The 26,146-nt window shown below is 41.8% G+C and overlaps 1 protein-coding gene across 5 annotated transcripts in view; it reads right to left on the minus strand.

Moving 5' to 3' along the window:
• UTRN (utrophin) overlaps positions 1-26,146 on the minus strand; it is an 897,027-nt gene that overhangs the window by 584,740 nt on the left and 286,141 nt on the right. For all 5 annotated transcript variants that reach the window (XM_073557627.1, XM_073557629.1, XM_073557628.1 and 2 more), the window contains 10 exons: positions 25,585-25,746; positions 22,774-22,902; positions 20,860-21,033; positions 20,522-20,677; positions 18,798-18,968; positions 11,439-11,618; positions 9,306-9,434; positions 8,544-8,714; positions 7,334-7,489; positions 1,599-1,736 (listed from right to left, as the gene is read on the minus strand). In XM_073557627.1, coding sequence (XP_073413728.1) covers positions 1,599-1,736; positions 7,334-7,489; positions 8,544-8,714; positions 9,306-9,434; positions 11,439-11,618; positions 18,798-18,968; positions 20,522-20,677; positions 20,860-21,033; positions 22,774-22,902; positions 25,585-25,746 — 1,566 coding nt within the window. The remainder of the gene's footprint in view (positions 1-1,598; positions 1,737-7,333; positions 7,490-8,543; positions 8,715-9,305; positions 9,435-11,438; positions 11,619-18,797; positions 18,969-20,521; positions 20,678-20,859; positions 21,034-22,773; positions 22,903-25,584; positions 25,747-26,146) is intronic.

Raw genomic sequence — 26,146 nt, forward strand, 5'->3', positions numbered from 1 at the left:
GTGCCAGTCCGTGGATGGCATTCACAGATCGCAATTTCTGCTATACATAGCAGTGCTAATGCACTGCTGTGTATAGCACAGGGGATCAGATGATCACAGCTTCAAGACCCCTTAAGGAGACTTAATAGTAAAAAATAGTGAAAACAAAAAGTTTTTAAAAATATGGGGGGGGGGAAAACACAAACATTTTAAACTCCCCCCCTTTTGCCCCATTGAAAATGCTACCATAAAAAAATAAAAGATACACATATTCGTTCAGAAATGTCTGATCTATCAAAATGTAAAATACATTAATCCGATCAGTAAACAGCGTAACGAAAAAAAAATTAAAATTTCAAAATTACATTTTTTAAGCCACCGTAACATTGCAATAAGAGGCAATCAAAACACTGTATCTACCCCAAAATGGTATAAGTAAAAACCCTCGCACAGCCACAGATCCTGAAAAATGGAGACGGTACAGGTCTCGGAAAATGGCGACAAAAGCAAAATTTTTTTTTTTCCATATAAATTCACAATTTTAATATAAAAACAATTGTGAAATTGCACAATTTTTGCAAGTTCACAGCAATTTTTTTTTTTACCGTTTTCAAGAACACTAAATGGTAAAATGAATGGTGCAATTCGAGACAACTCATCCGGAAAAAAACAAGCCCTCATACGGCTATATTGATGGAAAAATAGAATTAGTTCTACCTTTTGGAAGAAGGGAAGGAAAAAATGAAAACTGAAAATGGGCGAAGGGGTTAAACGATAGGACATTTTCTGATATCTTCCCTTTAATGTAAATGACCTCAAATGACATTTGTTATATCAACTGACATTTTTTTCTCTTTTGCTTAAAAAAAACAACAACAACAGATTTGTTAACTATTAGGCCTCTTTCACACTTCAGTTTTTTGCATCAGTTATAATCCGCCAAAAAGGCGGACAAGCGGATCCGTTCTAAACTGATGTGAACGGATGGCACAGGATCCGTTTTCAGACGGATCCTGAAAATGAAGAAATTTAAAGGAATCGTTGGCCGGGGAGAGAGAGAGAGAGAGAGAGAGAGAGGGAGGGAGAGGGAGAGGGAGAGGGAGAGGGAGAGAGAGAGAGAATTTTTTTGTCCGGCACCCAGAAAGAAATTCGGGTTAAATCAGTGTTTGCAGGATCCGCCAGAGAAAAAAACGTTACAAGCTCCGTTTTGAAATTTTTGAGGATGGTGACGGACAGCAACTTTTGGCGGATCCTCACAAAAAACGGATGCAACGGACAGCAATCCGTCACAATCCGCCATTAATGCAAGTCAATGGGAAAAAAACGGATCCTCAAAAAAAAATTGAGGATCCGTTTTTTTTCAAAACCTGGCGGATTGTGACTGATTGTAAAAAACGGAAGTGTGAAAGAGGCCTTATAGCCAAACTTTATAAAGAAATGTCAGTTAAAGTTGTCATTTTACAGCCTTCTAAAATAAAACGCATGCATTATAGATTTCCCATGTCAGGGACTGTGACATTATTGATCAACTCAGTGGTTTTGTAGCTCTATGTACAGTAGATAAAAGTAGAGCAACCAAAACTATGACCACAAGTAAACCCAAAGTGTTTTATCCAAACCTTGACACTGTTGTATCTGGTCTGCAAGAGCAGAAGTTCCAGGCGGAGTTTCTCCCTCTGGATGTTGTCCATGGCTTGCTGAAGCAGCTGCTCGCCTCTGTACAGAATGCCTTCGATGTGAAGCTGCTCCTCTTCAATCTAATTACCGTATGTAAAATAAAAATCATGTGCCGGAGCTGAATGCTGTATCTCGTGTAAGCTATTACAGGGCTACTGACTATACAACTTTTTTTGTTGCCTTTCACATAAAACTCAAAACACGGAATAGTGAGAAGTGATACAATGTGTGTGACCCAACTGAAGGCAACACCCAAATTCTCAGCTGTCAGCCATACTGACCCCTTGCTCATGAATCCAGCAGTCTAAGACATAAAACACAGAAGCAATCAGATATCCGAGGGCTCATCTCTGGCAGTCACAAATACATTTCATCTACCGTAATTGCAACAGCTTAGCCATCAGATGCCTGTTGCATTACAGGTGTTTTCTTGAATATTTCTGCTACAAAATACACTGCTCAAAAAAATAAAGAGAACACTTAAACAACAGAATATAACTCTAAGTAAATCAAACTTCTGTGAAATCAAACTGTCCACTTAGGAAGCAACACTGATTGACAATCAATTTCACAAGCTGTTGTGCAAATGGAATAGACAACAGATGGAAATTATTGGCCTTTATCAAGACACCCTCAATAAAGGAGTGGTTCTGCAGGTGGGGACCACAGACCACATCTCAGTACCAATGCTTTCTGGCTGATATTTTGGTCACTTTTGAATGTTGGTTGTGCTTTCACACTCGTGGTAGCAAGAGACGGACTCTATAACCCACACAAGTGGTTCAGGTAGTGCAGCTCATCCAGGATAGAACATCAATGCAAGCTGTGGCAAGAAGGTTTGCTGTGTCTGTCAGCGTAGTGTCCAGAGGCTGGAGGCGCTACCAGGAGACAGGCCAGTACACCAGGAGACATGGAAGGGGCCGTAGGAGAGCAACAACCCAGCAGTAGGACCACTACCTCCACCTCCATGAGGATGGTCTGAGCGTCCGACGTCCACAGATGGGGGTTGTGCTCACAGCCCAACACCATGCAGGACGCTTGGCATTTGCCACAGAACACCAGGATTGGCAAATCCGCCACTGGCGCCCTGTGCTCTTCACAGATGAAAGCTGGTTCACACTGAGTACATGTGACAGACGTGACAAAGTCTGGAGACGCCATGGAGAGCGATCTGCTGCCTGCAACATCCTTCAGCATGACCGGTTTGGCAGTGGGTCAGTAATGGTGTGGGGTAGCATGTCTTTGGAGGGCCGCACGGTGTTGGGCTGTGAGTACAACCCCCATCTGTGGACGTCAGGCACTCAGACCATCCTCATGGAGTCGGTTTCTAACCGTTTATGCAGACACATGCACATTTGTGGCCTGCTGGATGTCATTTTGAAGGGCTCTGGCAGTGCTCCTTCTGTTCCTCCTTGCACAAAGGCTGAGGTAGCGGTCCTGCCTACCCATTGGTACTGAGATGTGGTCTGTGGTCCCCACCTGCAGAACCACTCCTTTATTGAGGGTGTCTTGATAATTGCCAATAATTTCCATCTGTTGTCTATTCCATTTGCACAACAGCATGTGAAATTGATTGTCAATCAGTGTTGCTTCCTAAGTGGACAGATTGATTTCACAAAAGTTTGATTTACTTGGAGTTATATTCTGTTGTTTAAGTGTTCCCTTTATTTTTTTGAGCAGTGTATAGATACATTGATACATGTGAGGCCTTTGTCAGTGCACTATAGTGGCCGATAGGGCGTGATTTACTTAGAGGGTTATACCGGATGACTCGCTTACTTCTTATGGGCCTAAAAACGTACAGTCAGGTAGTTGCTAACTATGTGCCAATTGTGCCTGGCACCGTTCTCTATCAGTTCAGAGCGGTCACAAACTGCTCCTGCTGGTGATACTGCAGCTTCCCGTGAGGTCACATCGGCAGAGCAGCTGCTTCTCTTCCACTTGGCTCTGTTGACGGGGAGTGAATGCTGATATCATGCCGACTGACAACTGGCCTAACTGTGGAGAGCCAGCTGTCTCGGAGAGTGACTGCTGATATCATACCGACTGACAACTGGCCTAACTGTGGGGAGCCAGCTGTCACAGGGAGTGACTGCAAATATCATGCCGACTGACAACTGGCCCTAACTGTGGGGAGCCAGCTGTCAATAGACATGATGTCAGCAGTCATGACCCGTCACCAGAGCAGCCAAGAAGAGAAAGAGTTGCTGTGTTGATGTGAAGCTGCAGTCGGCGGCAGAAGTGGCCTTTGATTGCTCTGAGATGGCGCTGGGCAGAACAGGCAGGTAGTTTGCAACTACCTGTCTGTAAGTTCTTAGGACCATAAGAAAAAGATTAAAACAGTCCTAGATAAGCTCTTCAACTAGCCTCACAACAGTAATGGGAGGCCAGGCTATTTGAAAGGTAAAAATGGGCCAAAGCTTATTGTAGCATTGCGCACTCATAACACTGCAATAAGAAACTGTAAATTTCAGATATTCTTTAAAGAGATACTTGTATCTTTGAACATCTTTGCATATAGCGTTAACCCGGCATTTCAACAAGCACATGGTACAGGAAAATGAGAGTGATTTAAATAGAAATGCTGATGATGGAGCCAAGAAAATTGTAATTGTACTTAAAAAAGCACTCCTCCTATCAAAGTTGTTATCCTCTTTATATATTGCAATCATCATATTATACAGTACTGTGTACTTGCAACTGCTCATTTTACCTTTCTACCAAGCTAATTCTTCTCAGACTAGCTGAATCCTTATAAGCTCTATGTAGAAACAGGAGGTCAATTCTCCCTACATGAGGCATTCCCCTCTTCAACTCCTGACCCAACTGCTTCACTCCTCCCCCCTGCCAGGGACTTTGCAGTGATGTATAATTGTAATTCTAATGATGACTTATGCAAAGAAGAGAGATTTCCTAATTCTACATAGAATTTAGAAGGATTTTACCTAGTCTTATTTTAATCACGTGATGCCATAGACCTAATGGAAAAGAGAAGAATTAACTGGGTGGAAAGGAAAAATGAGCAATTGTAAGTACATAGTGCTATATAATATGATAACTACAATGTATTAAGAGAATAACTTTTTATGGGAGTGCTTCTCTAAAAATAAAGAACACTTTGGTCAAGAGCTGAAAGAGAGGAGGAGGGGGATAAGCATACAGTTGTGGCCAAAAGTATTGACACCCCTGCAATTTTGTCAGATAATACTCAGTTTCTTCCTGAAAATAAATTGCAAACACAAATTCTTTGGTATTATTATCTTCATTTAATTTGTCTTAAATGAAAAAACACAAAAAGAATTGTCCTAAAGCCAAATTGGATATAATTCCACACCAAACATAAAAAGGAGGGTGGACAAAAGTATTGGCACTGTTCGAAAAATCATGTGATGCTTCTCTAATTTGTGTAATTAACAGCACCTGTAACTTACCTGTAGCACCTAACAGGTGTTGGCAATAACTAAATCACACTTGCAGCCAGTTGACATGGATTAAAGTTGACTCAACCTCTGTCCTGTGTCCTTGTGTGTACCACATTGATCATGGAGAAAAGAAAGAAGACCAAAGAACTGTCTGAGGACTTGAGAAACCAAATTGTGAGGAAACATGAGCAATGTCAAGGCTACAAGTCCATTTCCAAAGACCTGAATGTTCCTGTGTCTACCGTGCGCAGTGTCATCAAGAAGCTTAAAGCCCATGGCACTGTGGCTAACCTCCCTAGATGTGGACGGAAAAGAAAAATTGACAAGAGATTTCAACGCAAGATTGTGCGGATGTTGGATAAAGAACCTCAACTAACATCCAAACAAGTTCAAGCTGCCCTGCAATCCGAGGGTACAACAGTGTCAACCCGTACTATCCGTCGGCATCTGAATGAAAAGGGACTGTATGGTAGGAGACCCAGGAAGACCCCACTTCTTACCCCAAGACATAAAAAAGCCAGGCTGGAGTTTGCCAAAACTTACCTGAAAAAGCCTAAACGTTTTGGAAGAATGTTCTCTGGTCAGATGAGACAAAAGTAGAGCTTTTTGGGCAATGGCATCAACATAGAGTTTACAGGAGAGAAAAAGAGGCATTCAAAGAAAAAAACATGGTTCCTACAGTCAAACATGGCGGAGTTTCCCTGATGTTTTGGGGTTGCTTTGCTGCCTCTGGCACTGGACTGCTTGACCGTGTGCATGGCATTATGAAGTCTGAAGACTACCAACAAATTTTGCAGCATAATGTAAGGCTCAGTGTGAGAAAGCTGGGTCTCTCTCAGAGGTCACGGGTCTTCCAGCAGCACAATGACCCAAAACACACTTCAAAAAGCACTAGAAAATGGTTTGAGAGAAAGCACTGGAGACTTCTAAGGTGGCCAGCAATGAGTCCAGACCTGAATCCCATAGAACACCTGTGGAGAGATCTAAAAATGGCAGTTTGGAGAAGGCACCCTTGTAATATCAGGGACCTGGAGCAGTATGCCAAAGAAGAATGGTCTAAAATTCCAGCAGAGCATTGTAAGAAACTCATTGATGGTTACCGGAAGCGGTTGGTCGCAGTTATTTTGGCTAAAGGTTGTGCAACCAAGTATTAGGCTGAGGGTGCCAATACTTTTGTCTGGCCCATTTTTGGAGTTTTGTGTGAAATGATCAATGTCTTGCTTTTTGCTTCATTCTCTTTTGTTTTTTCATTTAAGACAAATTAAATGAAGATAATAATACCAAAGAATTTGTGTTTGCAATCATTTTCAGGAAGAAACTGAGTATTATCTGACAAAATTGCAGGGGTGTCAATACTTTTGGCCACAACTGTATAGCTGCGGAATAGAAATCAATGGGCTGCAGAGAGATGACTGGGATCTTAGGAGTTAATTCATCTTGAACTAAACTTCTTTGCACACTCCAGGCTCTGCTAGCCAAGCTTTCACACCAACAGATAGAAAAAGCAAGTCAATTGAAAACTTGCTTATTTTCATGTTGTGTAATTAACTAAAGCAATTTAATAACATGAGAATACAACTTTAAGATAGTAAGATCATCAGTATTAGATTAGTGGTGGTCTGGCACCTGGCACCCTCATCGATCAGTTGTAAAAAATGAATGGAGCTGGGAAAAGACCAGCTCTGTTCATTGTGTGCCATTGCTGACAACTGCAGCTCAGCTCCCACTGAAACTGACCTGCTCAAAAGGATTGAATAATGGTGGGTGTGTATTTGGAGTCCTACCAAACTTGTTTGAAAATTTTCTAAAACTTTTTTGTCACCTGGCAGTGCTCCTCCTATCTAAAGGGCTGTCACATTGTAGAAGGATCATCGTTATTCTCATTTTCACAAGGAAAGACTAGAAGCAATGGGATGAAACTGAATGGGAGGAGACACAGATTAAATATTAGAAAAAACTTTTTGACAGTTAGAGTGATCAATGAGTAGAACAGGCTGCCACGAGAAGTGGTGAGTTCTCCTTCAATGGAAGTCTTCAAACAGAGGCTGGACAGACACAAACTGGGATGATTTAGCGAATCCTGCTTTGAGCAGGGGGTTGGACCAGATGGCCCAGGAGGTCCCTTCCAACTCTACGAGTCTATGATTCTATGATTCCCCTGATAAATACGTTTTATGTTGCATAGCGAAGAGCTGATAAATCTCTGCTATTCATTGCAAATGCTTTACTAAAGAGGGAATGCTCCCATTCCTCACCTTCTCACAATCTGCAGGCGACTGTAGATACTTCTCCAGGACCCTCTGGACACTAAGCAGCTCGTTTTCAAAGCCTTCCAGTTCTGCAGTAGTAGGTTCTGGCTTAAAAGGTTCTTCTGCTGTGACTTGTGCTCTAGGATCTTGATCCAAAAGTATCTGAAAAATACACAAGCCTCATGCTAAACATTTGCCCCAAAACATGTTATGAGCAAGACTGCAGCTATATGTCCTTAAGGGTATGTTTCCAAGGTCAGTAAACGCTGCGGGTTGGACGCTGCGTACATCCGCAACGTCCAACCCGCAGCAGCCAGATGTTACAGCATAGTGGATGGGATTTCATGAAATCCCATCTCCACTATGCGTGCAGGGACGCCTCCAGCTTCCCTGCGTACAAGCACATGCGGAGCATTTTTCCAGATAAGGATAAAGATAAAGTCTCTCGTACAATGTATAGGACGCGGTGATTCCGCTTGGTTCAATGAACACATGCGGAATCACCTACATTCAAAAGCCGGCAGCGCTTTGGATAGAGCGGACATGTGCTGCATCCAAAGAGCTGCCTAATACTGACCGTGGGAACATATCCTTCTAGTGATGTCTCTACTTTAGACTATGACTGGGGGGCCATGCAAGTGGTGTGATATCCCTATGCATTGCGAAATTTAAACAGCGAGTAATTGTAAACATAAGAATTTTGGAAAGGGTAAAATGCTGGATTAGTAAAATGGCAAGGGCAAATTTACATGCGAGTCATGGTAAAAATCGCAGGCGTAACAAAAGCTTAATATTTTTCTGCAGGAAACCATGGCAGTGCAGTGTCAAGTAGGAGAATATACATTACAACTATGACTATTACATATACAATGCCACAATTAGGGTCAAAGACATTATACAATGTTGGTTTACAGCCTTGATACCGGTTTAACATTGGGAAATTCAAATTCATTTAAAGGAATGGCTAACCTTAGTGCTACCTAGAGAGGAATCTGGGAGGCGAAAAGCATTACTTTGTCATGAAGCTCTATCTTGCCTAGCCAAAATGTCAAACTTCCAGTAACAAGAGATATGTCTTCAGTCCCCATAGGGACTCTTGGATCTCTGGTTTTCCAAAGATCCCTTGATTGTGGTCTAAGAAGCCCCCATATGTCACAGACATGTGTGTGTCACATACGCTAGCCAAATATTTCACCAATTCCTTGCATTCATTTACCTTGGCAGCAGTTATGTGCTGAGAAACTTTCTCAAAGTTGCGATTTAGTTCAGCCGCCTTTGGTTCCACCAGCTGCCGACAAGATGTACCACGACTGCTCATCAGCATTGCTGCATGGTCACGGACACTATCCACTCTGAGACTGACATCATCCAGCTCAGACAATAGGCGCTTAAAAAAAATAACATAATGTAGTTCAGGGATTAATAAAATTAAATTTAATTAAAGATGACTCGTCACCAGGTTACGCATATATGGTTTTTCCTGCTACTTCCCTAGTTTTTTTTTTTTAATCCAACATACGGTTTCATAGAATAGGTCTTTTTAGTTGATGGTAATGTTTATGGTCTTTACAAGAGGGTAGTGCTCATAGGCTAATTATGCAAAGCAGCCTTAAGATGCCCCCAAAGAATTCGGCTAGCACCTCCCCCTTGGAAAAAAACACAGAAATTAACTCTGTATAAAAAGGGACATATCTCTGGAACTATATGTCACATTTAGAAAAAAAAGGATCATTCAAGGGAGCAGTGGGTATAAAATAAGAATAAAAACTGGCCATTTTTGACCTGGTGACAGGTCTGACATCTAGCAATATCTGTGCAAATGTAATATAATGTAGTCAGAACGCAAACACCAAAACTTGACACCTCCATCTCACCCTCTTGCTGGAGACATTTCTCCGTTGCAGCTCCACTAAAGTCTCAAAATTATCTGGAGGTTTACGTGTGATAATACCCCTGTTGATGTGTTGTGGAACTTTACCTTCACAATTTCCTCTTTCTTGTTAGCTGGCTTTTTCTCAATCTCATCCAGAAGGGCTTCCGCTTGGTAGAGCCAAGTGCTTATGTGAGCGACATTCTCATCAAAAATTTCCATCTGACTCTGGTGATTCTAACAAAACATAGACGGGTCATTGGCTGTGAGCACTCAAGTAAATGACTGCTAATGAGTGTTAATTTAGAGAGCTGGCACCGAACAGTGACATGAGGGAACAGTTAAGCAGTATGATCACAAAGAATGGGAAATCCCATTACTACACCATCACAATATCTCTACAATATATCATATCAGCAGCCAAAAAGCATGGAAGGAGGTCTCACATTATTTCTAGACCTTTTAAAACCTCTTTTTTATATAACTGTATCTAAGAGAAAGTTATATTAGCGTATGAGCCAGGCTGCAAGTTGTGGATTACTATTATAAAGTATGAGGAAAAAATGTAGTTACTTTCTCCTTCCCTTCCAAATGCCCGATCTGTTTAATTATCTGTAGTGGAGGTCCTTCACCTTCAGTATACATTCCCTGATGAGGCTTTGATGAGAATGAAATGTGCCAGACCCACCATAGGGACTTTGCATGGTAGCCCAGCAGACAGGGCAGAACAGGACTGCTTTTCGAGAAGAGCAAGTGATAGCGGTTTGTTAAGAGGAGCAATAGGTGTAGGAAACAAGTCCACCTTATGTACTGTATCTGACTCATGACAAGGACCCTCCAGCTGCCCAATAACATCAACTTCAGGGAGAAATTAGATTTCAATTTAAAAATGCAATATTTCTGAAATAAACTTATTCCACGCAAAAAATGGTGGTCTGATCTTCTGGACTTATGAGTTGCCTGGTAATCTACTGGTAATATTCTGGCAGAGGGAGAAGTTCTTTATGGAGTTGGCCAGGCAGGTCACAACACTAGTGTATTGCAGACACTAAATTTGCAATAAAAGAGCAGTATCAAGAAGACAAAATAGTGAATACCTCAGCATTGCTTAACCTTGGAGAAATCATGGGAATTTTGAAACTATATTGTCTGAACATCTCTCAAACGCTGATGGCTAAGGATGTAATATGTGGGTAAAAGTGGTGGACACTAACGATTTCTGCTAGAAGAGCCGCGGATTGTGACTCAAAAAGTAAGATAAAACACCACATGGAGGGCATGGATGAGATGTTTTACAGCCCTTTATGGGTGCTGAACCTGGAATCACTGTCTGGACTTCCACGTATAGTGCTAAAAGGTGTCTTTGGAAGCATTTTCTTGCTCATCTTTCTAACAGAGCAGCTAAAAAACGGTAAGGGTAAAAGAGCTTCTATAATGTACACCTTAAAGGGGTTGTACCAAGTTTTCTCTATAGGACTACCTGAAAAAGCCGAGCGTTGCGTTTGGCTGATATTTCGAGTGGAACGGCAGTCCGCATGATTTTCTCCATTCACACAGAGGTCTTAATTTATGGGGATCAGCGGGGGCCCCAGCAGTTGGACCCTCAGCGATCAGGAAGTTATCCCCTATGCTATGGATAAGGGATAACTTCCAAACTTGGTACAAGCCCTTTAATTCTAGCACGACTGGCCATGCTACTACAAATAATTTACCCAAATTATTAAACATAATTAATGAACACAATTTAGGAGAAGGTTAGCTGCCGATCCATTTAACTTTCAAGAGAGGGACATGTTAAAAATATGTAGGGATGCAAGTGTTGAGACCCCCATGGATCACTGAAACAAACTGTGTTGTGCCTCTTAGGTTGTGATCAGCTCGCCTTGGGTAGAATGGGGTTCATAGTGTACAGGCCCAAAGAGGCCTATAAGTTTGTATAGAAAAGCTAAAGGAAAACAGAACTCGATGAAATGCTTCTGTCGCTTCATTTCAGCGATTCGTGGAGTCTCAGCACCAGGATAGCCAACTAACGAAGTATCTGATTTTTCATTCTGACTTGAATTTGGCCATAAAAACAATGTCTTCATCACTGGATCATTGTGAGGGGAAACTGTTCTCTTGGAGTTTGACTACATCAGATTTGTGGACTAAAACATACCAATACTAGCTGTGCACAGGAATACAAATGAGATGACACGAGATACGCGACTTTCCATCCTTACGAAGTTGCCGTGTACTTACTAATAATGTATTGCACCAATCCTCTGTCCAGGTGCGGACTCGGCTCCAGCCTGCATTCAGGACACAAAGCTTCTCCTCCAGGATGTTTTCGCTTCCCTCCACCAGGCACTGCAGAGCTGCGCTGCTCTCCGTTACGCTGTTCAAATCATCTTTCCTCCTCTCCAGCTCCTTCAGCACATTCTACATAAAGACAGGCCACATTATTCAGAGCACGCCAACAAGCCGCTTATTTCTCACACACTGTCTAACAGCTTTGGGAACTCTTCCATTCCCTGAATGTATAGGCTTTTTACAATCCTAGCAAAGTTCTAATGAGAACCTACTGTAAACTTTTACTGTGTCACATTGTACGGGTATATTATTTGCATCCAAGATGTTGTCCCTTTTTCTTAGAAGAGTCCCCCAACAACAGGGTGTACCACGGGGAGCCAAGAAGCAGCTATTAACCCAAACCACATATAGTTACACAGCTCATTGAAATATAAATATAAATCAATCAACACCTTTATACATTCTATCTGTTGCTGGATTCCAAAGAAATTGTTTTAATTCATAAGCCAATGATGTGTTGTTAAGTGCTCTAGGCGTGAAAGAGCATTTAACGAGCCTGTGCCTCCTGAGGTTGCTTCCCACCCTAGCACCAGCCTCATCTCCGTGATTGATATCTCGTTGCCTGATTTTCTTGTCTGGTGCCTGACGTCACACAAACAATAAGCAACAAAGCTAAAGAGACTGTTGCTGGGCTGGAAACAACTTTGTGAGGCTGTGGCTCCTTAAGTGCTCTGTCAAATCCATAGCACCTCATTTGAAAATTAATTAAAAAAAACATAAAAAATGCAGCAACAGATAGAGGATATAAAGGTGACGATTTTATTACTGCGTGCCTCCATATGTGGATGGGGGAGTTGATCTTACTGACAGATTGCCTTAAAGATTTAGTTGTTATAATTGTTGTTAGCACATGTACATGAGGCACACTTTATACAAACTGTACTGTATATAGTATATACCTGTATGTCATCTCCTCCTGTATATAGGGTATACCTGTGTGTCATCTCCTCCTGTATATAGTGTATACCTGTATGTTATCTCTTCCTGTGTATAGGGTATACCTGTGTGTCATCTCCTCCTGTATATAGTGTATACCTGTGTGTCATCTCCTCCTGTATTTAGTATATACCTGTATGTCATCTCCTCCTGTATATTTTATATACCATTGTCATCTCCCTTGTATATAGTGTATACCTGTGTGTCCTCTACCCTCTATATATGTATATAGTATATACCTGTATGTCATTTCCTCCTATATAGTATATACTTGTATGTCATCTCCCCCTGTATATAGCATATACCTGTATGTCATCTCATCCTGTATGTAGTATATACTTGTATGTCATCTCCTCCTGTATATAGTATATACTTGTGTCATCTCCCCTGTATGTAGTATATACCTGTATGTCATCTCCCCTGTATATAGTATATACCTGTATGTCATCACCCCTGTATATAGTATATACCTGTATGTCATCTCCCCTGTATATAGTATAAACCTGTATGTCATCTCCTCCTGTACATAGTATATATCTGTATGTCATTTCCCCTGTATATAGGACATATACTGTATGTATGTCAGCTCACCTGAATATAGTGTATACCTGTTTGTCATCTCCCCCTGTAAATAGCATATACCTGTATGCCATCTCCAGATTCCCTCCTGTCTGTACACGGTGGAGGCGAAGTGTCCCTGCAGCACAGAGCATTTCAGTGTGGCGGCTCCCCCCGAGTGTAATACCATTTAGACAGAACTTGTGAAGAAGGACTAATTTAGAGTGGCATTAGTTGTAGCTGTATAAATAAGTAAAATGAACCAAGCATTGTCAGGTTGGCGCTGTTACACTGATTAAAATGATAACTGGGTTGGAGAAATCCTTCTTGTGTTTCTTTTTTTAATCTGCGTTTGAAGTTTTAAGTTAATGAGATGCTTCATGCCAGACAAAGAGAAGTTCCTGATTCTGGTCTCCCCCTGCAGTCTGTGTCAGAGGGTGGCCTGTGTCGGCACGGTAATAAATTGTGTTATTTCCAGCTTTACAGAAGGATGATAGCACCATAGAAATGATAAGAATAATAGGCCTCAGTTACCACAACTGTCTACAAGGAAAACTGTTGCTCATAGCAACCAATCACAGCTCAGCTTTCATCTATTAAACACCTCTGGTGAAATGAAAGATGCTTAGTGATTGGTTGCTATGGGCAACACAGGATTAGATATTTATTTTATGTATATACAGTATATATTAGATTAGATATTTATTATATGGGGCTTTGCGAGTGGAGCGAGTGTGGCTATGTGGAGTGGGTGGGGCTATGTGGAGTGGGCATGGCTTGATACACAAACATACATACACTCATTTTTATATATATACTGTAGATATATTATTTATAATGAGAAAACTAATGTGTATGAGTCTGTTTGTGGATATTTGTGTGTTTTTGATCATAAACCTCCCCCATGAAAAAATCCACACAACAGCTCCATATAATGTAGCAAAACTTTGTGCAACCTTATCTTAAAAAGACTCTTTCAGTTTTCCTGATATTCCTGTTTAATTTAATATTTGCATTCTCCACAAAGCAGTAATGGTGCATCTCTGAATAGTCCAATTGCTCTGTGATTCCACCTATGAATACATTGACAAATAGGAGTTACCAGTAGAGGGTGTGTCCTTACACAATCTGTCATTGTCCAATCACTGCTGAAAGTCTGAGACTGTAACGACACACCGTTTTATCAAAGAAAATAGTAACACCCCCTGAATTTACTCGTAAAAAATGTATAGTTACAGGAAACAATGAATCTGCAAAACCACGAATCAAAGTAAATGTAGGCACAGACTAATATAATATACATTAAACTACCTAACAAAGTCCCCACTATGCTGCATCCCCTTCTTCTTCAGTGATTCAATAGTTAATAGGTGGGCTATGTTTGCAATGGATTAGATGGCTTCAGGGTATCAAGAAACAAATAGTTCTGAAAATATCAGAAAACTCCTTAATCAACAGTTTAAAGTACAAAGGAAAACATTAATATAAACCTCTTCAGTAAATATCCATCACTGAAATTTATGCAGCGTGCAATTTGCAATTTGAAGCGATTAAAGATTCATTATCCAAGAGTCATTTGCATCATGGTGTAGCTAAGCCACAAGTGAGTTATAATTAAGTCATTTAATAAGTCAGGCACAATTTGTTTTTGCTGTGTACTCATAATTCAGAATGAAATCTTGGCCCAATTAATGTTGATGTACCACCAATTGCTACTACACAGGGAAAGACTGCAGGGATGAAGAGGGCTTAGTTCACAAAGTGAGGATTCAGTACAGGGCTTGTAAGACTCATATGGTCTCTCCAGCGCCCAGGACTCTTACTGTACCTCTGTACGCCTCCGCTTTCACATGTTTTTTTCTGTTGAATTTTTCACAGATTAAACAAAATAAAATAGAGGCATCACTTGCCGTATGGACCAAGAACATATGGCCTAGGAGCAATGCTGCCAAGGGGCAATACTGTACCTCCAAGCATGCTCCTGCCAAAGGACAATACTGTACCTCCAAGCATGTCCCTGCCAAGGGACAATACTATACCTCCAAGCATGCTCCTGCCAAGTGACAATTCTGTACCCGCAAGCATGCTCCTGCCAAGTGCAATACTGCACCTCCAAGCATGCTCCTGCCAAGTGACAATACTTTACCTCCAAGCATGCTTCTGCCAAGTGACAATTCTGTACCTGCAAGCATGCTCCTGCCAAGTGCAATACTGTACCTCCAAGCATGCTCCTGCCAAGGGACAATACTGTACCTCCAAGCATGCTCCTGCCAAGGGACAATACTGTACCTCCAAGCATGTTCCTGCCAAGTGACAATTCTGTACATCCAAGCATGCCCCTGCCAAGTGCAATACTGTACCTCCAAGCATGCTCCTGCCAAGGGACAATACTGTACCTCCAAGCATGCTCCTGCCAAGTGACAAAACTGTACCTCCAATCATGCTCCTGCCAAGGGACAATACTGTAACTCCAAGCATGCCCCTGCCAAGGGAAAATACTGTACCTCCAAGCATGCTCCTGCCAAGTGACAATACTGTACCTCCAAGCATGCTCCTGCCAAGGGACAATGCTGTACCTCCAAGCATGCTCTTGCCAAATAACAGTACTGTACCTCCTATCATGCTCCTGTCAAGTGCAATACTGTACCTCCAAGCATGCTCCTGCCAAGTGACAATACTGTACCTCCAAGCATGCCCCTGCCAAGGGACAATGCTGTACCTCCAAGCATGCTCCTGCCAAATAACAGTACTGTACCTCCTATCATGCTCCTGTCAAGTGCAATACTGTACCTCCAAGCATGCTCCTGCCAAGTGACAATACTGTACGTCCAAGCATGCTCCTGCCAAGTGACGATACTGTACCTTCAAGCATGCTTCTTCCAAGTGATGATACTGAACCTCCAAGCATCCACTGCCAAGGGACGATACTGTACCTCCAAGAACGCCCCTGCCAAGGGACAATACTGTACCTTTAAGCACGCCCCTGCCAAGTGACGATACTGTACCTTCAAGTCTACTCCTGCCAAGGGACAATATGTACCTCCAAGCATGCTCCTGCCAAGGGACAATACTGTACCTCCAAGCATGCCCTGCCAAGAGACAATGCTGTACCTCCAAGCATGCTCCTGCAAAATTACACTGTACCTCCAAGTATGCTCCCGCCAAATGACAGTACTGTAGCTCCTATCATGCTCCTGCCAAGGGAAAATACTGTACCTCCAAGCATGCCCCTGCCAAGTGACAATACTGTAACTCCAAGCATGCCCCTGCCAAGTAACAATACAATGGGTTACAGTTCTCAGATTTCCCTTGAACGTCCAAACTTTGTCTGAGGAAAATGTGAGCAAAGCAGGCCATTAGCCGTCGCTGGATGGAAATGCTGGGAGACCCATAGCAGACAGTGTCAGTGTGGGGGGCGAATTTGTTATTTTTATTTTACACTGGGGAGAACAGTAATTAATAATGGATTGTCCGAGTAGTGGAGGACCTATTTAAGCTGCAAGGGGAAAGAAAAAAAAATATCGGTTAAAAAGCTGATCTGTGCTCCCTCCTTATCACACCCCAACTCTAGAAAGCAGAGGAGGGTATGACATTATTACTAAGGCTAGAGACCCGATCTTGTCACTGGTAGCAAGCAACAGACAGCTACAAGAGCTTGAAACTCTAAGGCTGGAGTCACACTAACCAGCGCAAAATACGGTCAGTATTTTACATGCGTAATACGGATGACAGACCCCTAAACAGTGCTCCGTATGTCATCCGTAATCAAGGTGTGGTCACGTATTTTGCGCATGTCAGCATCCGTATGTAATCCGTATGGCATCCGTATGGCGAGATTTTCTCGCAGGTTTGCAAAATGGACATATAATGGAGCCCTATGACAGGGTTTCTAAAAGACACCTGGTGCGTATTTCTCGCAAGTCACATGTGTGGTCCGTGTGTAATCCGTATTTTTTGCGCGCCCACAGACTTGCATTGGCGTACTACGGGCGTAGTACGCTGACAATCGCAGCATGCTGCGAGTGGCACGGAGCGTAGGATACGGAGGAGAAATATACGCCTGCTGCGAGTGACCCCATAGAGAATCATTTGTCTGTGTCTAATGCGTGCTTTTAGCGCCTCTCACTCTCCCGTATTCCTCGCCAGTGTGACTCCGGCCTAAGGCTAAAGCCCCCGTTACACACAGCGAGATCGCTAGCAATATCGCTGTAACGTCACTGGTTTTGTGACGCAGCAGCGATATTGCTTGCGATATCGCTATGTGTGATACTTACCTTCGACCGGCTCCCCCGCTGGTTATCGCTGATCGCGTGAGAAGGTCCTTGGCCGTTTCTCGTCGTCAGCTTCCTGCTGGGCTTCCTGTGGCGCCGACGAGCGACGTGTGGACGCGGGCGGGAGGACGTCAGGATTGCCGCGTCTGACAGGTAAGTAGCGACCCCCAGACCCCTGCTATGTCTCTGGTGAGATCTGCCTGTGTGGCAGCTCACTAGCGACCACTTAGCAATGCACCAGCGATCCATATCGTTGTCGGGATCGCTGGTGCATCGCTAAGTGTAACGGTACCCTAAGTTCACACTATGCGTTTTTGCAGTGTTTTTTTTAATGCATTATCATAGTACCAGCTAAGTCTGTAAGACTTCCGAAATTTCATGCACACAGTTTGTTTTGTTTTTTTGTCATCAGGATTTTCTGTTTTGCATGTTTTTTTCCCCAATGAAGCATGTCACTTTTTTTGGCATCTTTTCAGCGTTTTTTCAGCGAATGGGTGGTGAAAAAAAATGCACCAAAAACGCAGGTATTAGGTTTTGCTGCATTTTTTGTGCCAAAACCTGATTCTATAGAATAGGACTTTTCTTTTAACACTAAACTTTATCAGCACGCACAAGAGACAAATCTAGCATGCCAAAAGCGCAGCAAAAGCCACACAAAAAAACACAGCAAAAAAAAAAAAAGGAAAACATGCTTTTTTTCTGCAGCTTCTTTCCTGCCAAGAGATCGGGTTTTGCTGCAGAAAAAAAAAAACGCTGAAAAAACGCCTAGTGTGAACTTACTCTAAAGGTGTGTCTTGGCTAGCGAAACTACGAACTGCACAAGGTGAACCGTGAAGATGGTGGCTTTGGTTGAATTTGAACCTCTGAGGACTTAAAGAATTCCTCCTTCCATCAAAGTTTTTATCCTCTTAATATATTGCAGTCATGATATTTTACAGCACTGTGTACTTACAATTGCTCATTTTTCCCTTCTACCCAGTTAAGTATTCTCTCTTCCATTAGGTCTATATCATCACATGATTAAAAACTGACTAGCTGAAAACTTCTAAGCTCTGTTTAGCAACAGGAGGTCAATTTTCTCTCCATGACTCATGAGTCACTGCAAAAGTCCCTTGCAAGGGAAAAGAGCAGTGGACGTGGCTCAGGAGTTGAAAAAGGGAATGATTTTTGCAGGGAAAGAGACTTCCTGTTTCTACATAGAGAAGAATTATCTAGGTAGAAAGGCAAAATGAGCAATTGTAATTACACAGTGTTATATTATATGATGACTGCAATATGCTGAGGAGATAAAAACGTTGATGAGAGTGCTTCTTTAAAGCAACAATGCTAACCTCTTAGCCACAATACCGTCGCAGTTAGGTCGGGATTAGGATGTTATATCCCCAAAAGGTAAATACTCAAGATAAATAAACCTTCTTCTTAGCTACCAAGCAGAAGTATTAAATGAGGCCTATTTTATCTGCTATGAAAAGTGTGTACTTACTTTTGCCCAGGAAATTTCAACATCCAGATCGGTACAAACATTATCGGTAGTGGATTTCAGAATGAGCTCAGACTCGGTAGCAGTAAGCCATTCAGACAAGGAAGCCGATTCTTTCCTCAGCTTCACAGACAGTATAATAGCACGTTCCAAGTCTTGCTTCCCTTCTGTTACCTACAAATCAAGGAGATCATTAAGACAAATGGCCACAAATTATATTTCTACTTTTATTAAAATGCAATGCCTATTTTCTCTGTTATATTTTCTGCGCCAACAAAGTCCATTAGTCTGACATAAAAGCTAAAATGAGGCAATAAAATGACAGGCACCATGGATCTGAAAATAAAACTTCTACAAGTGTGTTTCAGAGACTGACTGTGTCCATCAATGAGCCATTCACTGGAAAATCAAACATAGCACTTTGCAATTTATGATTAGAAAATTTGGGCATACTGAGAATCCACAGGCAAAGCAGCTACTTAATTGTAGCAGAAATACGGCCTCAAGCCAACTTCTTCTATGGCCAAAGTGAGGATTGTAGAAAATGGTCATTTCAGGTTCATTAAATCTGAAGAACTGAAAGCTAACATTTAACTTGGAATTGAAGGGGGGGTGGCAATTAAAAAGGTGATGGAAGAAAAATAAGCTCTAAAAAAAAGTGGACATCAAGATAATATCTCTCCCGCCAATTCTTCCTGCATCCACATCACAACTTTGCTGTTACAAAATGCAATGACTGCTTAGTACAATTATTGGGGATTGGCAGCCAACTTCCCAGGTGGCCAACTTTATAGATAGCCTGAATACTAAAGCTCAATATGTCAGAGAGAAATGTTAAGATTTGAGCTCAATGGCTACTTAAACTCTATCTCTCATTGATTTCTAAGACTAATGCAACTTTACTGCTAATTACCAAACGTTGGGCACCATACTTGGTACATGTGCCAAAAAAAGACTGGTGCAGGCATCAAAGGAAGAGGCGTCTATTAATATTATTGGGGATATGCATTAAAGGAATCATTACCACTATTTTTCCTATATTCCACTTATAATAACAGACGGACTAAATTCTTTAATTATGTGACAAAGTCACTGTTAAAGTACTGGAGGGGAGATAGTGTCACTACGTTTAATGGCGTCAGTGATGTAAAACCCAGAGCATTTTCCTCCAGCACACTACGTGTTGTGAGGTTTAAGGTAAGTTGCATAATGGGCAGGTTTTTATGTGGACATCCATAGAGTGGGTGGGAGGATGTCCACCTTATCTCCACTTGCAGAGTCGGCACCACCGTGTGCTGACAGGACTTGTGTGGTGTCACAGTCATGTGATCAGTCACAAGGGCAGAGGAGTCACATGATCTGGGGCTTAAGTATCTGGCCTCCAAAGGCAGGAGGGTGTCAGTGCCTGGGGAGGAACACTCCAGAGAAGTGGTTTGTGTTGTGTTTATGCCTGAACCATGGGTCTTGCTAACCCTTGGTGGGCTGATCCTCACTAATGCAAGGACAGTATCTAGTGCTACCATCTTGTTTTGTTTTGCTATGTTGCCCAGAGGCCGGGTTGCTTAAACTTGGTTTATGTCATGTCTAAAAAAACCCAAGTGCATCTTTAAAGCCGCAGTGTTCTCGTGACTACCTCCATGTGCAGTCGAGTGAGCCAATCCACCACAATATATATATTTGTACATTGAAATATTAGAGGATACTTACATGGGACCATACAGTCTTACCTGGGCACCAAGATGATTATAGAGAAGCTTTAAAGCTGTTAACTGTTCGTCCATTAGCTTTGGATTATCCGTCTGTTGCTTCTGAACAATTTGTCTTCCTGTCTTTATCACGGTCTCGACTTCCAACTTCACTTCACTCAGAGTCTTGTACAATTTCTGAAAAACGAGTTCATGATTTTAGGCCATGTAAAATGTGTACTGGTGTAGGAGCTCACGCTCCAGTCTGCACAGAAGCATTATAGTTATTTGTATGAGGACCATCATGTGACCTGCAGCATTTACGTCAATAGTCTTCACTACTGATGTTATTCACAAATCACATGGATGAAAGCAGTTACCATGCAGCCATCCATGTGCTTCTGTATGACTTCTGGTTCGGTATCCTTCACATCGAGCACACCAAGCTCAGCTTTCACCCCATCTAAGACTCGTTTGCAATCCAACATCCTCTGTTCAAAGTTGGCAGGTTTCTGGAACAACTGGAACTTTGTAGAGACCTCACGCAGCTTCCTCTGTGGAAGTGAAAGGGAATGACATTTCTTAGTTGCCTCAAATTTATCCCACACATTCTACTGAATTATTTACACAGACAATAAGAAAAGGAAATGTGCATCTACATTATGGCTGCCCCCATGCAAACTAAATTTAAAGGGATCTAAGTTGAAGGGAATCTGTCCTATAGGACATGTATTCTGATCTGTGGACAGCATGATACTAATCAGGAGGAGCTGAGCAGATTAATGTACAATTGTATGGTAATAGATTCAGTGTAGCCTTTAACTGATTCATTGAATGTCCTGCTAATTTTGACGTTAGGGTGTCCACTGGGCGGGCTTAATAACAGCTGTCCTAAGTAGACATACAGAGAGCTGTCAATCAGTAATCTGGACCACCCTCTAGACTTCTAAGCTCAGACTGACATTTCAAGGTATACATTCTTTTATAGAAACGTCAGTGGCTGGATGAAAGATGCAAGAGTCTGTCTCAATCCCAGAAACTCACTCAGCTTTTATGCACACAATGATTACAAGCAAACAGGTCACAGGTGAGGATGTTACCTTTAGTAGCCATTCAAACCCATTTGTGTCAACTTCTGTGCATGTTATCAGGCCAAAATCACCAGGGTATGTAAACTTTTGATCAGGGTCATTTGGATGTTTTGGGTTGTTAATATGATTCAAAGAGAAAACACAGTAGTGTGACAATAAATGGTTTCACGCAACCACTAACCATGAGTGGAGAAAAAGTTTTGGTGTTATCATTCATATTCTCTGAAAAAAGGCCAAGAAAGCAAAAATTCTGCAGGAGTATGTAAACTTTTGAGCACAACTGTATACTCGATCAGACTGCATTGCAATGTAATAGATTACCTTCAAAAACACCAGGCAGATCTGTCACCAGACTTCACAGTACAAACTGCATACATCAGATAGCTGCTGTCTGATGATGGGGTGTATTTACTTTAAAAATTACTATCAGAATGGCTGCAGATTCCAGATATTAAGACTGGCATCTTATGAGTCCTGGACTCGTAAAATACTCATTTTAAAATAAGGCAAGAAAATGTTAAAAAAGGATTATGCATCCATTCTGACATGGATTTTTAAAGCAAGGTTTAAAGGGAACCTGTGAGCAGGATTGTGCATAGTAAACTAAATAATGTCAGGTCGGCGCCGTTATACTGAATAAAATGATACCTTTGTTGATTAAATCAGTCTTGTGCTTATTTTTTAATCCTCATTTTCAATTTTTAGTTAATGATATGCTTGTGTCCTAAGGCGAGGTTGGTGTATGTGGTGTTCTGAGTAGGTATTCATAAAGCAGACTGCTGACAGGTCACCGATCCCTCTCACTGACCTGCCCCTTAGTTTGCATAATGAATATACTAATGCGTGTATTTGAAAAAAACATGTCACTTAATCAAAATGGCAGCGCCTGCGCACTTTCTCTTATTGGTTAGTGCATATTATCTTCCTGTGTTTCAAAGAAAAAAAAAATCACTATCAATATGGTGCCGTCGGGTGCGCCTGCACATTAGCCAACTGCAGGCGCCACCCATTTTTCTCACAATCACATTTTGCAATATTTGAATGTGATTTACAACAGAAATCTTCATGATTCGCGACCATGTCGTTTAAATTCATGCAAAAAAAATCTCAGTGCAGTTTACTGACAGCTGGTCAAGATGCCCATTAGGATTCCCCCCCCTCCCGGATTCATCCATAGTAAAACCAAACTAAGACCATATCTACCTGTAGTACATCCAGTTGGGACCCTCCTCGAGATGATTTCACCTCTGGAGCTGACTGCACTGCAGAACGGACAGTTTTCTTCAGGTCTTCAAGGGCTGCTTCGTGGCTACTGATATCAGCTTGAATTTTCTACAGCACACATGTAATGACAGTTATTTCCTACGTGTCACTATGCAGAACGTGGCCTCCGAAAAATATTGTGATCAGTCTATAGAGGCCTAATTGCATGGCATTGACAATGAGAATCCTACATTATGGGCTTTCGGAAGCAATGTGCTTGTAGAAGATGTGAATAAAGGTTCTTTACATGCCTGGGCACAACATCTCACTGTATTGGATTACAACACTAGTTTTACAAACTGCTATATCTAATAGCATTTATTATGCTACTTGTTCCATAACATTTTTCCAGAACCACCTGCCAAGAAAGCTATATGGGTTCAATGTTTTTTTTTAGGAGAGCTTTCAAAATTCTATGCCAGACCAGATGGTTTAACATGTGAGTACAAGTTCAGTTAGCAAGGACACCATTATTACTAGGCCAAAACAATAATAATTATAATAAATTGTTCATAGCAAATAAGGCGTTCCTTACTAACCACTCTTCCACTCACATTCTTGCCATCAATCCATCTATTGTCCCTTGGTTACATCTGTGGTGTCATAGGGTGTGGCACTTCCACATTACCACTATTTCTATACATCTTCTTCATATAGGATTATATCCAGAAGGATAAAAGCAAACACATAGCTGGAAGAAAACATGTCTTTGAGTCTTGTCCATATTTTGGTGCATTTTTATTTTAACTCAAAGTTGAGCACACACCAAAAATGAGCAAAAGAATGAAAATTTCACTGATAATTCTTCTGCTTCACTTATTCTTCTGTCTTTTAAACGGGTATTTAAATAGGAAACATGCCATCTGAATGGAGCGGTGGTCCATTTATTCTCCATGAGACTGCCCTAGATAGACAAGTATGATGACAATGGCTATCTATCTGGCAACCAGGGGAGGGTGGATCTAAGCATTTACGACTACTAGCTATCACCTGGCCTGTTGAAACATGACAATTGGTCCATGCTGGAATACTCCTTTAGGCCGGGATCACACTTGCAATTTAAACGGCCGAGTTTCGCATGGTAATACACGGCGCTGCGGCCAGGACTCAGGAGTGGGGCGTGCAGCTCCATGTATTGCTATGCGGCCGCACGCCCCGCTCCTGAGTCCCGGCGGCAGCGCCGTGTATTACCATGCGAAACTCGGCCGTTTAAATCGCAAGTGTGATCCCGGCCTTAAAATTAAATAAATACAATGCATCAGAATAACCCCTCCATCATGCCAAGTGTGGATAGGACCCTATGACTTTCTTAGGCTACTTTCACACTTGCTTTTTTTTGCAGTGCGTTTTTCCCGCAAAAAAACGCATGGAAAAAACGCATACAAATGCTGCATTTTTTTCAAGCATTTTTATGCGCATGCATGAAAAAACGCAGCGTTTTTATGCATTTTTAGTGTGTTTTTACCGCGTTTGCGGTTTTTTCCAACATTAGTCGGCCTCACCAAAAAAATCAAGATAGGGTTAGGATTAACACTAACCCAAACCATGACTTTACTAACCCTAACCCTTAACCAAACCATACTAACCCTAACCCTAACCCTTAACCAAACCATACTAACCCTATCCCTTAACCAAACCCTACTAACCCAAACCCTAACCCCTAACTAACCCTAAACCCTAACCCATAACGAAACCATACTAACCCTAACCCAAACCCTAACCCCCCCTTAACTAACCCTAACTCTAACCCAAACCCCTAATTTCCATTGTCTAACCAATGGTCAACAAAAAAACGCATGCGCAAAAAAACGCATACATGAGCATGCCAATGCGCACGTATGCGCACCCATAGACTTACAATGGGTGTCTTGCTGTAAAAAAAACGCATTGCGCGCGCATGCGTTTTTTTGAGGCAAGTCAGACGCCCAAAAAATGCATCAGGATGCATTTTGTGCGCCCGAGCGCACACCACAAAAAAACGCATGCGCGTAAAAACGCATACAAACGCATGTGTATGCGCACATAAGCGCATCCCATGCAAAATATAGGGAAAAAAAGCGCATGCGTTTTTTAGCGCTAAAATACAGCGCAAAAAAAGCAAGTGTGAAACCAGCCTTAACTTGGTTTACTGTGTTTCACATTTCCTATTTTCCTTATTTCATCTATTTACAGTGTAAGGAACAAGGATTTAGATATAATCACACATAATCCAGCAGGTGGCAGCAGAGTTTGGGCAAAAGGCATTGACTTTCACATTACATTGTAAGTTTGTAGAAACATTAGTTTATTCGCCATGCTAAAGTAACTGCAGGCAGAATCGTTCAAATTAGCCAACAGGTTCAATTCAGTCCTATTGCTTAGACCATGTGCACACGCTGAGTATTTGGTCAGTTTTTTACCTCAGTATTTGTAAGACAAAACCAGGAGAGGAACAGAGGAAAAGTATAATAGAAACATGTCGCCACTTCTTCATTTTTCACCCACTCCAGCTTTTGGCTTAAAAATACTGAGGTAAAAATGGATTTTAGAGAATCCAAATTTTAGAAGAAATTGGTAATAATTTTTTGTGGAAAATTCGTAAAGGAAAATTCATTTGTACTTCATGTTTAACAGTACACAGTGAATAATGAAGTCCGTCCAGAAATCCTCATCTGCTCCCAGGCACAACAATACAGAAATGTACTGAGAGATTGACTTGCCAATGAGGAGGTGAGGCGGCTCCCGCACACATGAAAGACATTGCTGAGATACCTGAGCCTCCTGTGGTAATCGCAGGGCATCCACTCTGTCAGTCAGGTATGTGGTGAGCTGTTTATCCAGCTCTTCTAGGGATTCCTGCAGGACTTGCAGCATATGATCGCTCTCACGCAGTGTCTGCAGGTGCTGCTCCAAAGAAATCTGTCGGTTCACAGCCTGAGAAGAAACAAGACCCTTAGAATCGGGATTCAGCTCCATAATCCTAAACACAGAGTCACTTTCAATATAGAGGCACACCCCACCTCAAGGAGGATGAGCGCTGCTCCTAAGGAAGGCCTAACGACTGCCTTCCTGGGAAATATGTTAGTAGGATAATGCACGCACAAAGTTATATGTCTAAAAGAGAAAATAATATTCCACAGAATATACCGTATCTCTAAGGTCCAGCATTCTGATCACCAGAAAGTTTTGTGGAGACTGGTAAAATAAAAGTGAGTAATTTGTATATAAAAATACAATAATACATGGTAAAGCATGCTTAATATTGACTAGAGTTGAGCACATGTCCTAAAATTTATATTTGGGCGGATTCGCTTAAATTTGTCCTGAAAAGACG

Source organism: Dendrobates tinctorius, unplaced genomic scaffold (genome assembly GCF_039654945.1).
Source record: "Dendrobates tinctorius isolate UK_male_01 unplaced genomic scaffold, ASM3965494v1 ptg000250l, whole genome shotgun sequence".
In the NCBI taxonomy this organism is placed as follows: domain Eukaryota; kingdom Metazoa; phylum Chordata; class Amphibia; order Anura; family Dendrobatidae; genus Dendrobates; species Dendrobates tinctorius.